Source organism: Amia ocellicauda, chromosome 4 (assembly GCF_036373705.1).
Source record: "Amia ocellicauda isolate fAmiCal2 chromosome 4, fAmiCal2.hap1, whole genome shotgun sequence".
NCBI classification, from domain to species: Eukaryota; Metazoa; Chordata; class Actinopteri; order Amiiformes; family Amiidae; genus Amia; species Amia ocellicauda.
In genome coordinates, this window is record NC_089853.1 from 1,856,404 (window position 1) to 1,869,810 (window position 13,407).

Below are 13,407 nucleotides of genomic sequence, written 5' to 3' on the forward strand. Positions count from 1 at the left end.
AATTACAAGGTAAAGTATCAATGCAGTGCAGATAATACAAATGCCTTAGGTCCCATTATAATGATGAAAGTCTGTTATATCACAATGTCATCTTTCACAGGGCAACAATCACAATGGCTCTTATCACGGCATTTTCACAGCATGTTTAATTCAACGTCATATGGTCTTATACTGTGTGTAGGACAGTATTGGCACAGATAGATGTCTTATGCCTTACACAGTTACAGTATCTATTGAGCTGTGTTTTCAAATTATATTGGCTTCCATCTATCAAAAATGGCATTACTGAAAAATGCAGGCAGTGTAATAGCAATGGCCAGCTCCAGTCCTTCTAGCTCTCATTTATTTTATTACATCCAAGGTTGTCAGGGGCAAAGGTTCCCCCAAAACTTATGTGAACTGCAACTGAAGATCATGAGATGGTCACAAATACATTTCAAGTGTCTTCAACAGTCTGTAATATAATTAACTTTCATTAAATATTAGTGTGCAGGGGGATGGCAACTTGATTAAAGATCATTTGACTGTGGTTTATTATAGGCAGCGCAGGCACATGGAGCCAGTGTTTAAGGCCGAGGGGATGTTACTGGGAGAGTCCCAGATAAAGTCCCGCTTTTGCCACTGTGTCTTATAAATTGAAAACGTTTTCCAGCGAGACCAACAGTTCAGCCCCCAGCTTCTGATCACACATTTTCTCAGTGTAAAACAAAAATGCGCAAGACATACTTTGACCACTTGAGGGCGAAAATGATCAAGAAATCAGCTTTATACATTTATTTGTAATCATAAATGGTTGAAATGATTGCTGACGTGATGTTATCAAGTATTTTGAGCACGTCGTGTAAGGTTACTTGTAAAACAGGAACAGCCCCAGATTTCCTTGGGCATTATAGTATACATTGACAGGGGTTGCATGTTATATATTTTGAAATTCCGCTAGTATATCGTTTATTTAACTTTGAATAAGTAACAAATGTCCCACCCAAATGTGTAGATGTAAAGGAGAGATCTTTTTTCTTGTGTGATCTTTACAAATCACACATTTACATACATTTGAATTATGCGTAAAAAGTTTACCGCCTCCAAAATATAATTATAATGTACTGACACTCTGTGACCCTAAACGGAGCTGCAGTCACGCACATGTCCCCACACGACCTCCGCGCAGCCCCGCCGCCCCGCAGCCCCGCAGCCCCGCAGCGCAGACCCGCAGCCCCGCAGCGCAGCCCCGCAGCCCCGCAGCGCAGACCCGCCCCGCCCCGCAGCGCAGCCCCGCAGCCCCGCAGCGCAGCCCCGCAGCGCAGACCCGCCCCGCCCCGCCCCGCAGCGCAGACCCGCAGCCCCGCAGCGCAGACCCGCATCCCCGCAGCCCCGCAGCGCAGACCCGCAGCGCAGACCCGCCCCGCCCCGCCCCGCAGCGCAGACCCGCAGCCCCGCAGCGCAGACCCGCATCCCCGCAGCCCCGCAGCGCAGACCCGCCCCGCCCCGCCCCGCGTCAGGGTTGCACTGCGGGACACAGACCCAGAGACCGCGGCACCGGCTTCTGCACAGCAAAACCTCAAGGCGACAGCAGTGGGTGGGTTATAATTTTTTGTTCTTATATTATTCCTTTAAAGCATTAAATTCAATGATATATATTTAATACAAGCTACATTAGCCTTACAGTATATGATCACAAACATCACTGTTGTTATCGCTATAATTCACAGAAGCTGAACCCAGGGAACTGGCAGGATGATGCGGCTGGCGGCGCTGGGTCTGTGTCTGTGTCTGGGTCTGGGTCTGGGTCTGGGTCTGGGTCTGGGTCTGGGTCCGGTCCATGGCGGTGCCCCCCAGCCCTCCCGCAGGAAATCGGACATCAGCCAAAGCCTGGAAGCGACTCTGGCTCAGGGACACACGAGTCTCAACGACATGTTTAGGGAGGTGGAGAAACTGATGGAAGACACGCAGCACAAACTAGAAGAGGCGGTGTATCAGGTAATGTAAGAAAAAAAGGGACTGCGCTTAATATTAAAATGTAATCGGGTATTGTGCCTATGTGGTCCAGATTGCCTGTTGCATATTGTTATAGTTGTGTTGCTTTGTGTAGAGTAATATACACTACCGTTCAAAAGTTTGGGGTCATTTAGAAATGTCCTTGTTTTCGAAAGAAAAAATATTTTTTTTGACCATTAAAATAACATCAAATTGATCAGAAATACAATGTAGACATTGTTAATGTTGTAAATGACTATTGTAGCTGATTTGTAATGGAATATCTACATAGGCGTACAGAGGCCCATTATCAGCAACCATCAGTGCTGTGTGTCAATGGCACGTTGTGTTTGCTAATCCAAGTTTATCATTTTAAAAGGCAAATTGATCATTAGAAAACCCTTTTGCAATTATGTTAGCACAGCTAAAAACTGCTGTGCTGATTAAAGAAGCAATAAACCTGGCCTTCTTTAGACTAGTTGAGTATCTGGAGCATCAGCAATTGTGGGTTCGATTACAGGCTCAAAATGGCCAGAAACAAAGAACTTTCTTGTGAAACTCGTCAGTCTATTCTTGTTCTGAGAAATGAAAGCTATTCCATGCGAGAAATTGCCAAGAAACTCGTACAACACTGTACTGCTCCCTTCACAGAACAGCGCAAACTGGCTCGAACCAGAATAGAAAGAGGAGTGGGAGGCCCCAGTGCACAACTGAGCAAGAGGACAAATACATTAGAGTGTCTAGTTTGAGAAACAGACGCCTCACAGGTCCTCAACTGGCAGCTTCATTAAATAGTACCCGTCTCAACGTCAACAGTGAAGAAGGGACTCTGGGATGCTGGCCTTCTAGGCAGAGTTGCAAAGAAAAAGCCATATCTCAGACTGGCCAATACAAAGAAAAGATGAAGAACACAGACACTGGGCAGAGGAAGATTGGAAATAAGTGTTATGGACAGACAAATCTAGGTTTGAGGTGTTTGGTTCACAAAGAAGAACACTCGTGAGACGCAGACCAAATGAAAAGATGCTGGAGGAGAGCTTGACGCCATCTGACAAGCATGGTGGAGGCAATGTGATGGTCTGGCGGTGCTTTGGTGGTGGTAAAGTGGGAGATTTATACAGGGTAAAAGGGATCTTGAAGAGGGAAGGCTATCACTCCATTTTGCAACGCCATGCCATACCCTGTGGACGGCGCTTGATTGGAGCCAGTTTCCTCCTACAACAGGACAATGACCCGAAGCACAGCTCCAAACTATGCAAGAACTATTTAGGCAAGAAGCAGTCAGCTGGTATTCTGTCTATAATGGAGTGGCCAGCACAGTCACCAGATCTCAACCCTATTGAGCTGTTGTGGGAGCAGCTTGACCGTATAGTACGAAGTGCCCATCAAGCCAATCCAACATGTGGGAGGTGCTTCAAGAAGCATGGGGTGAAATCTCTTCACATTACCTCAACAGATTGACAACTAGAATGCCAAAGGTCTGCAAGGCTGTAATTGCTGCAGATGGAGGATTCTTTTACAAAAGCAAAGTTTGAAGGACACAATTAATATTTTAATTCAAAATCATTATTTCTAACCTTGTCAATGACTATATCTCCTTTTCATTTTGCTATATTTCCTATTCAAACTAACTTCATGGAAAACAAGGACATTTCTAAGTGAACCAGAACTTTTGAACGGTAGTTATATATATATATATATATATATATATATATATATATATATATGAATGTGCTTTCTTAAAGTAATAACACTGAAATAGTTAACCCTGCCTTCTGAAGCATTTAATTCAGATTTAGTGCGTAGGTGCATTAGCCTGTTATTGAGTTTACATCATCACATGCATGTATGTCAGAAGCTCACACTTGAAACAGGACATGTTGGAAATATGACTTGCACATCATATAATTGATCTGAGATGTAGCAGGCATGTCTAATCATGACACTATTGATTTAACACATCAATACCACCTATGTCTAACTGACCAATTCTCTGTTTTTTTTGTAGATGGACAATGAAAGTGCTAAATCAAACTTTAAATTGGATGAGCTCCCTGCTAATTACCATAATAAGAGTAATACAGAGAGGAAGGTTGGAAACACGGCTATCCACACTGTGCAGAAAATTGACAAGGTACTGCAGTGTTCAGTAAATCCATCCATGAGATTCATTGCAGTGGAAATTCCATGGGCATATATTCTCAACCTCATGATGCAATTACTTTACCAATTTCAAATAGACAAATCTTTTACATCTCATTCATGGAGCATCAGCACAATATTCAGGGCAACCCAGGGCATACAGATATTCCCATAACAAACAGTAAGGGTCCCTTTTGTTGAAGAGTTTGTATGTACATAGACTGCAATAAACAAAACCAAAGAGTAACAAAACAAACAATGTGACCACTAACCATAAAACCTAAATATTTCATTTACTGTGTGCTCTTGATATAAACCAAGCCTATTTCCTGTTTGTTTCAGATGACAGATAATAATACTGGCTCAACCTTCTTCTCAAAAACTGTGATACAGTCTAGGAGGAAAGAGAATGAGATCGATCGTGTAAGTGTGTTTTCTTTTTTGATGTTTTTGCCGTGCCTTTTTCTAGAATTGCTTGTTTTCAATAATTGCAATGGAAGCAAAAATAATTGTTTTACTACTTCAATTAGTTTTACTATTGTGCTTGTATCAGGTGTTTAATCTAAAAAGTACTGGCATTAATTTCCATTCCAAATTGTGTGCAGAGCAAAGTTGTCTAATACTTGTCCAATAATTACTTCTATTCAAATACTTAATTGATCATTTATTTTGCCAGCTCCAGTGAAATATTCCAGGACATGGAAAGAAACATGGCCTGAATGAATATTAAAGGAGCACGGGACACTATTAGAGTTAGTGTTATTGAGTTGCATGTCATGTTGCCCTTCAGTTGATACAGTCTGCTTAAATCATGCTCTGCAGGTTAATATCTAAAACGGAGAGCCCAGATAACAGCTCTGTCTGACACTCTTAGGAGAGTGTGAGAGTGTGACTTTTAAGTTAGACTCTTCACCTGGAATGCATCTGTTTCTCTGGTGGAGATCTCTGTTGACTTTTGGCCTCCCGCTGATGTCAGCCACAGTGCTGAAGTCATGCACAGAGATTGACAAACACGGCCGTGTGGTTACCATGCCAGCGCGGGAGCTGGAGAGAGGCTGTGATCTGCGTCCGTCCAAGTACAGCCGAATGAGCGAGTGCTGATTTAGTGCCTGATATTGAAACGAACACTGAAATAAGAGAAAGGTATGGTTACAGCCAGCTCAGGTAAACTCAAATCAATTAATCGCACAGATATTTTGTAGATAAGTATTGTGCAAAAAAATAAATAAAGCTGACATGACAGTGCAGGCTGAAACACTTTGTTCCATAAAGACCACTATACAGCAAGTGTTCCTGATCTCTGAGAACCCGAGTAAAGTGTAAAACTATTAGTTCAGTCCACAGAATTCACAGCTCAAGGTTAGTTCAGCCTGCTATAGCTGTTGTTTGCACTACTGAGGACACCGGGCCTTCCATCACTATAGCTCAGCTTTCATAAGAGGTCTTATTGCCTTATGTTTTTCAAGTGCTGGGTCTTTCTACTTACATAAAACATAATGCACAGGCAACTGTTATCGTCTGTGTCCCTGCGTTTGTTTGAGCTAAGCAAGGCCATGATAGGTTAGTTTTTCTTGGCACCAGCAGCCCAAGCAGATGGTATGTTTTCTCATTACCATTGTGAGTCATCCTTCCTTCAAAGGCAGGATGTCAGGATTAAAAACACAACAGCAAAAAAAAAAAAAAAAGGGTCTGCATCTCTTTGATGAAATCTTCAGTTTAGAAAATAAGTAGTCTGAGACCCACACAACAGATCAGTTTGTAACGCTTACTCTCAGAGCAGAAAGCTGTTTGGGTGCTCCTCTTACTTTACATAGTTCCTGTACTGAAACGTATGTTTCAAATGAATTTTTATTTTAAGATGATGATGAATCCTGTTCACTTCAGCTGTATACGTTATTGAATAAGAAATCTCTGCCAATTGAAAAAAACAACAACAAAAAAACTAACAATTGAATATGTTAAAATAAATTAATTTGAATTCATTTTCATACGTTTGTATGAAAGGGAGAGTTTTCACATAAAATTTTAGTCAAATTTTAAATGAATGCGTGTTCTGAATGAATGGCACCATACTAAATAAATCAGATTTTTTTTAAATTGAGTGTTTAAAACAAACTTTAAAACAAAGCTGAAAACGAGGAAAAAGCTCTTGTTCATCTTGCAATGGCAACATTGTGTCAATGAGAAGTTTATCTCAATGTTTTACTTAACAGGGCAAAGCCAGTGTTTGAGAGTCATGCTCAGTAATGCCTTGGGAAGAATGAGAGGAAAATGGTTTCTTGGAACAGTTCACCACAATGTGTGCACCATAGTCATTTTGTACACGTACGAAGCCTGTTATTATTAACTCACTTAATCTCTGCTAGTTCTAGTTGAACACATATCTCCTGTAGCCCACTGCATGTACACTTCCCTGGTCTCCCTGCTCCGCCAGCTCTGTATGTTTTCCTCCTGGGTGGTTTTCGGAAAGTGTCGAGTGACACATTGGCTATCGATTCGGGTCAGTTTGTTTCTGAGTGACTCACAGTTGTTTTATTCTATCCTCTTTTCTCAGTTCTTCATCCTACATAGATTACATACAGACCCAGTTCTAAGTATCTGTAACTTACTTGGCATGGTCCTTATTGCTATTATTACTGCAGATACTATTGCTGCTATGCTGTTAACATCACCGAAATGTGTAATAATGGTACCTTCCTGTGAAAGATTGAAGTAGTACAATGCAATTTGACTGTGTTTCTGATTGGTCATGTGGTATCCCATTAAATTCTTATTGTGGAAAAAAGAACAAGGGAAAACAAATCCTGCTTAACCTTTGTAAAAAGGAAAGAAGAGAAAAACAAATAACAAAGCAAGATAAGCTGCTATAGACAAACTGACTGCTTCACTATTGTGAGTTCATGGGACAAATTTAAAATACTGCTTTGTTTATTGAAACCACATTTCAAACAAAATGAATGGAGTTTCAGGACTCAGCAGTAAGTGTACATATTTACCAAATGAATTGCTCTAAATGGCTTTTGGATATTCCATTTTTTTCCATGGTTAAGAAGTAGCTGACATATGTCATATCTCATGTTTCTTTCCTGTTGTAAAACCTCAGTCAAATTATTCACTCTGGAGGAATGGAAAATGCACTTTGATGCTGAATATGTGCTTTTCTTCATTTTGTTTTCTTTGGTAGAAGGAGGTACTTCAGTGTGGCACTGAGTGCATGTGAATGAGGAGTAAAGGAAAAAGTAACTGGGAGCTCTGAGGTGTGAGTCAGTTGAAACTCATAAAAACCACAAATACCATAAACAGTCTAGACTTTGCAACATCAGAGAACACCAGGGAAGACGGATATCAGAAAGCCTGTTGTTCATTTCTCTCATAAATATGAGGACTGGAAAGGAAAGGAATGGAAATGTACAAAACTGTAGCATATGAACATCTGGGGAGGCGGTAATTAGATTGAGGTAACCTATTCAAAGCAGTGATACTACTCTGCATGTTTGATTAATGTAATGATGTGATGGTCATGTATGACAGCATCCTCTGACTCATCGACACTGCTTTGGCCATTTAAAAAAATAACAACAATCCAACACACATTGTTGACCTGAGGTTTGTTCTTTTCTTCAATAAGTGTGGTCTGATTTCTTTCTAGCCAGGTAGATAAGTGCAAAATCAGCTGACCATAAACTTCGTTAGCCAGAATATTTTACTTCATCTTTGCCAGGCTACGAGGAAAAACACCACTACCCATGAAACAGTAGCTAAGGCCTAGTTATTTGTCTGTATATAACATGCAGCTAGTAGGTTACTTTAATATTGCATTTAATATAAATGTTTTAATAGAAGGGAACATACAGATCTAAAGGGTTCGACTGCTCTGGATTTTTTTATTTAGGCTGGTCTGACACATGTGGATAGATTTTAGTTTTGGAACTGAAATAATCTTTCTTATAATTAAGTTGGAAAATGTCCTAACATTATAGCTTTAATCACTGCCCATTCATATATTTCTGACACAGAAGTAGTAGTAACCGATTGAAAATTTGTTTATAAGGTTGCGCTGAATGAGACTGAAGAAATGTTCACTTAGTATTTTTCCAAATTCTAAAGGAATTCCAAGGATGTTGGCTCTTTGTTTAAAGTGCTTTGAAAAACCTTGGATTAAACCCTTCACTAACTTGCCAAGCCACACTTTTCTTGAAACTAACAGACCAAAAGAGCTTGTGGATGTTTTGAAAAACCTTTTGGTCCTAAAATACAGACGTTGAGATATTAAAACTCTTGCTGAAAACTTACTGTGCTTGGAAGTTAATTAAAAGAATATGCATGGATTAAAACCGGAAACCTGATGTTAATTAGAACTGGATGGTGGAAAGCAAAAGCGTAAACCTATGTGTAGACCCGAGACTTACTATGGAGTTTTGTTTCTACAGTAAATATCTTCTCCTAGCTTGTTAAAGGAGACCTATTTGAGTTTACACAGAGTACTGCCAGTGCATTTTGTGTATGAGGGTGGTTTCCTTTTACCCACAGATAACTGAATTGCATCGTCCCCAGAGGACATGCGGAGGTCTTCAAAGAAGTGCAGGGAGATTTTTGATTATAAAAGAAGATCTGGATTAGCCTCTGGGCCAGCAGGGCTCAGCCAGCTCTTTAATATTTCACTGTAAACAAATCTGTGTTTCTGGGCCATGGATTAATCTGAGCTGACTTTTACCTCTTCCTGTAGGAATGCATCATTGATGAGGACTGCGGGAAGAGAAAATACTGCTTTTATGAGCTGCTGCAGTCCCGGTGTTTGCCCTGCAAGACTCTGGAATCAGTGGGTATCCCATCAGCTGACATATTTCTAGAGACTAAAAAAAGTACAGACTCAAGCACTCCACAGTCACACAACTACAGAACAATTTAGAGTATCCAGTCAACCTAATCAGCAAAGTCTTCAGGATTTGAGAAGAAAGCAGAGCACCTGGCGAAAACCCTTGCTGCCCCCAGGGTGAACAGGCCAATTCCATACAGAGAGAGACTCAAGGCCAGAATCTCACCTGGATCCCAGGAGCTGTGAGGCATCAGTACTAAGCACTGTGAACTCGAGGCTAACACTGAGAAAGAATTTGATGTGCTTGAAATAATTAAGATCCACATACTTCAAAAGGTGCATGTTCTCACAAAATATGTTATCATGTGATTTAAGCAATAAAAGTGAGTTTTAAAATCCCCAAAATGTATTTACACCTCTGGACTGGCGCACACTACATTGACCTTAGTGACTAATGCAACAAAATTGATGTGCTGTTTACTATGGTATAGTGATCCATTTCTGAATATTACTATTTCGTAATGTATTTTCTGTAACCACAAACTTCTGATTTATGATTCATTAACAGTGTATTTTCCCATTGAATTTCATGATCCACAGTGGCCACAGTATGTTCAATGATTATAATCAATATCATCTTCTATATACAGAAAAAAGCAAATCCTAGATAAAGGAATTCAAACCAAAGTATAAGTATAATTTGCAGTGGTTGTTGTTTTTGTGAAATGGGTGTAATTGCTTTTCGTAAACTCACAATGACAATGGTTTAATATCTGATGTGGATTTCTCTGTTACTGACCAGGACTGACACAAAAATCATGCTGGACTAAAGATTTGATTCGAATTGGACATGATCAGTTACCCATTACGTATTTATTTTGCAGATATGCACTAAGGACGAGGAATGCTGTGAAGGCCAGCTGTGCGTGTGGGGCCGCTGTTCAGATAACACCACAAAGGGAGAAGCAGGCAGTATCTGTCAGTACCAGACTGAATGCAAAGCTGAACTGTGCTGTGCTTTCCACAAAGGTAAAGACATCCGTGAACAGCTTTGTTTTGGTGACTCAGCATTTTGAATTGCACTATAAGGTTATGAATTACAAACACTGTACACTGTAACTGGATAAACTGTTGATAAAAAACAGATCTAATTTTAATAATGGCAGTGCTATGCAAATAGGGCAGAATCAGTCATAGAGACAGACGACTGTAACCTCGGTTATCTGAGAAAGAGGAGAGACAGAGAACAGTAGCATGTGCACGATTGCCAATTGGAGAGTTACTGGGGGGTGTACAGGTGGGCCAGAGACCACTGGAAACCTGCAGGGCTGGGGCACGGGCAGCTGGGGAGGCAGCGGTGGTGTGTGGTGTGTCCCCAAACGGATGGCCCCCATCACAGCTGCGAGGGCTCTGAAGTGGTGCCTCGCAAATTTCCCAGCGTCCTAGGAGGTGGCGGGCGTGCACAAGGCTGAGTCACCTGCGTCCGTGGCGGGGTTGAGGGTTGAGGCGTGGGTAAACCTGCGCTAGCCACTTGGAATGCTCACTGGTTTGATAAAAGTTGTATTTAAACCTACACCAAACCTTCCAGTTTTACTAATCTTATGATTGACTGTGACTGGGCACCATCATTGGCATGTTCCGCACCCTCAATCCCTGCTATCTTTCAACGCCAGTCCTGCTGTTCCCTGTGTGCACCCCGAAGCCCACTGAGGGGGAGCGATGCCACAGCACCTCAAACCACCTGCTAGACCTGCTGTCCTGGGACATGGAAGGGGAGGGGCCGCGCGAGAGCTGCCCATGCTCCCGGGGACTGAGCTGCCAGCCTCACAGGTGAGAGGATGCCGATACCGTGCCTACAGTTTACTTGTTTCCTGATCCTGGAATGATTCTGAAGGAGAATGCCATAGTGGCTGATGTGTCCAGATCTCAAGGTGATGGTGATGATGTCTGAAGTGTCATTGTCATTCTCCACATTTGAACTGGTGCCTTTGGTTTGAAAGGCTTAAGGGATTTTATCTCAGAATTAAAGTATTATACTTTCAGTGCAGGTTTTAATGTTTGTATACTGCTGTCAATAGTAGTCTCAACCAGAATGAATACCTGCAAGATATTTGCCAGTTGGGAAGGAAGGCTACCAGAAATGAATGAAAGGCAATCCAGTCTGACCAAACCTCTGCTTTATTTGACTGATAGAATTAACTAGTTTAGTTTATAATTAAAATGTTATGCATTCTTTAAGAGTCCAAAATATAGCATAAGCACCAACAGGAGCGTTGGCTAAAACCAAAACAACCACCAAAATATAGTAATCTGAGGGAATGAATTTACCCCAACTCAGGCACAGTTGAAGGCAATATTTCTCTTAACATTTTTTATTATTTTATTAATCGCTCAGTCAACCACTGAAGCCAACTCCCACAACAGAAGAGCCAAGAAAAAGCAGCATGCACTCCAGTTGAGCTCCAAATGGGATTGTCTGTCAAAACAGTCTGAAAGCTAAAACAAGGAAAATCCACCGTTACGGTTCAGTGTTAAAAACTCAACTGTGTGAAATTAAAAATGCTTCTAATTATTCCGACTTTCCAGATAGAAAAAAAGAATGGCGGACTCCACCTTCTTGCGTAAACACAGGCCAGTTCAATTTGGGGCAGTTGTAGTACCTGTAACTCAGACATAAATCTGCAAAGACGTCTGTGACGGACAGCATTTTCCTTTGGCAGCTTCAAAAGCCATGGATTTGGCAGTAAAAACACATGCTACATTGTTGCAAAGGCAGTGGACTCAATGCTCAACTTTGGCACATGCTACCCTGCTCCTAATCGAGGCAGCTCCGTATGAAAATCGGTTGTGAGGCTTGTGACCGTCAGATTAATTCTTGCATTACTGCACAAGAGGAAGTGAAAGCCTGGCTGGTTTATTAAATTATTCGAAGGGTATACTTGGCAGAAACATAATGCTATTAATTCTGGCTCTGGAAAAGCAGCTGCTTATTTTAGTGTAGTTATTAATTTAATTTTGTCCCGAGGTAATGAGCAGCTTCAAGCAACTCAGACTGACCCGAGACAGCAGGAATACTTTGTTAAAGCATTTTGGCCATTCATCCAGCTAGATGGTTTTTGAAAAAATTCAAATTCAAATACGAATACACATGAACTGGCTGAAAATTACATCCTGTTTTGGTTGGGTGCAAACTGACATTCAAATACACGTCATAGTGCGAAACTCTAATAATAAAACGTACATAAGCTGCATCAGCAATTCTTATTGTGACAGTGAAAAATATAGGCCACGTTGATCCTATTAAAGGCAAAATGAATAGAGAATCCCTTTCTTTTATTCTTACAGTTGATATATGAAATTAACTTCGTACACTAAAAACTTATTGAGCAAGAATGTTCCTGGCACCAGCTTACACAAGATGATTATTGCTGTTTTTTTGTTGACAGACGAGGCTCCGTGTGTGAAAGACGTAGACATTCTTCAAGCGAGGAGTTCGTAACAGAAACGCTGAATTCTGACTGGGTTAATATTGTTTAAAATCAACCCATACATCTGCAATAGGTTGTGAATCTAAGTAAGTAAGTAGTACTCCTGCCAAACGACTGACATCATGTCACAGAACCTGCTGATCCTGGTGCATAAAATGTATGTGTTTAAAATGTCTATTGCTTTGTTCCATACATGAGAGCATGTTTCCTGAAATCCATCTCAGGTCAGGAAAAGGTCTGTCCCTTCAAAGGATCCTGGTACTTTATTTGTATACTAATGCAGACATATCTTAGCTAAACTTTGTGTGCAATAAGTCTTATGATAAAGCTAAAGAATTATCAATTTTTCTCTAGTGCTGCTTTTCATAAAGAACCGCTGTTAACACATTTTAATTACCAAAGTTTCAATGCTAGATCATCCTCCAATTTATCTCAAAATAAAATAAGCTATAATTTCTGCAAATGCAATCTGAATAAAGAGTTTCTTCTGGGATTACATTGTGCTGCTTACTAAGGGGGATACGTGTATAATAGAGAATGGACTTTTTAATGGCACAAGAATAGCAGAGGCTCTTGAATGAATATTAAAATAATCTGTACCATCATATCTGAGCTATTTTCACACCAGTAGACCTGAATAATAGTCAGATTTACTTTCTAAGAATGTAATTCAGTTTAGTATGACTATCCAACTGCCTGTAGAACATTAATCTATACAATGTTGCTGAAGTGATATACTGTGCTTTAAGATAAATTAAAAACTTGAAAAAATGTTTTGTTCCGTTCATCACTCTCAACTATGTGCATCTCAAAGATATATGTAATTTATTTCCCTAAACACTCACATTGAGTTACAGTGATATGGGGGAAGGAAAGATGAACAATCAGGTTGGTTAGAGGTGGAATTTAAAAATAAATAGTACAATCTAAGATGACTTACTCATTAATATTTGTTGGCTAAAGTTAACACATGAATACAGTGCTGCC

General features: G+C 40.6%; 1 protein-coding gene across 1 annotated transcript; it reads left to right on the plus strand.

Annotated features, from left to right (window-relative positions):
• Positions 1-1,483: 1,483 nt before the first annotated feature.
• dkk3b (dickkopf WNT signaling pathway inhibitor 3b) lies at positions 1,484-13,200 on the plus strand. Its single transcript, XM_066700449.1, has 8 exons — positions 1,484-1,576; positions 1,710-1,977; positions 3,983-4,108; positions 4,459-4,539; positions 8,843-8,935; positions 9,817-9,961; positions 10,606-10,762; positions 12,379-13,200. The coding sequence occupies exons 2-8, from the start codon at positions 1,735-1,737 to the stop codon at positions 12,467-12,469; spliced, it is 936 nt and encodes a 311-aa protein (XP_066556546.1). The 5' UTR covers positions 1,484-1,576; positions 1,710-1,734; the 3' UTR covers positions 12,470-13,200.
• Positions 13,201-13,407: the final 207 nt, after the last annotated feature.

Bases quoted from the DNA above. Each gene is read 5' to 3' on its own strand.
- dkk3b (XM_066700449.1), top strand. From the start codon at position 1,735: ATGATGCGGCTGGCGGCGCTGGGTCTGTGTCTGTGTCTGGGTCTGGGT. The intron at 9,962-10,605 runs GTAAAGACATCC...TTTCAACGCCAG, and splicing joins GTGCTGTGCTTTCCACAAAG to TCCTGCTGTTCCCTGTGTGC. The intron at 10,763-12,378 runs GTGAGAGGATGC...TTTTGTTGACAG, and splicing joins CTGAGCTGCCAGCCTCACAG to ACGAGGCTCCGTGTGTGAAA.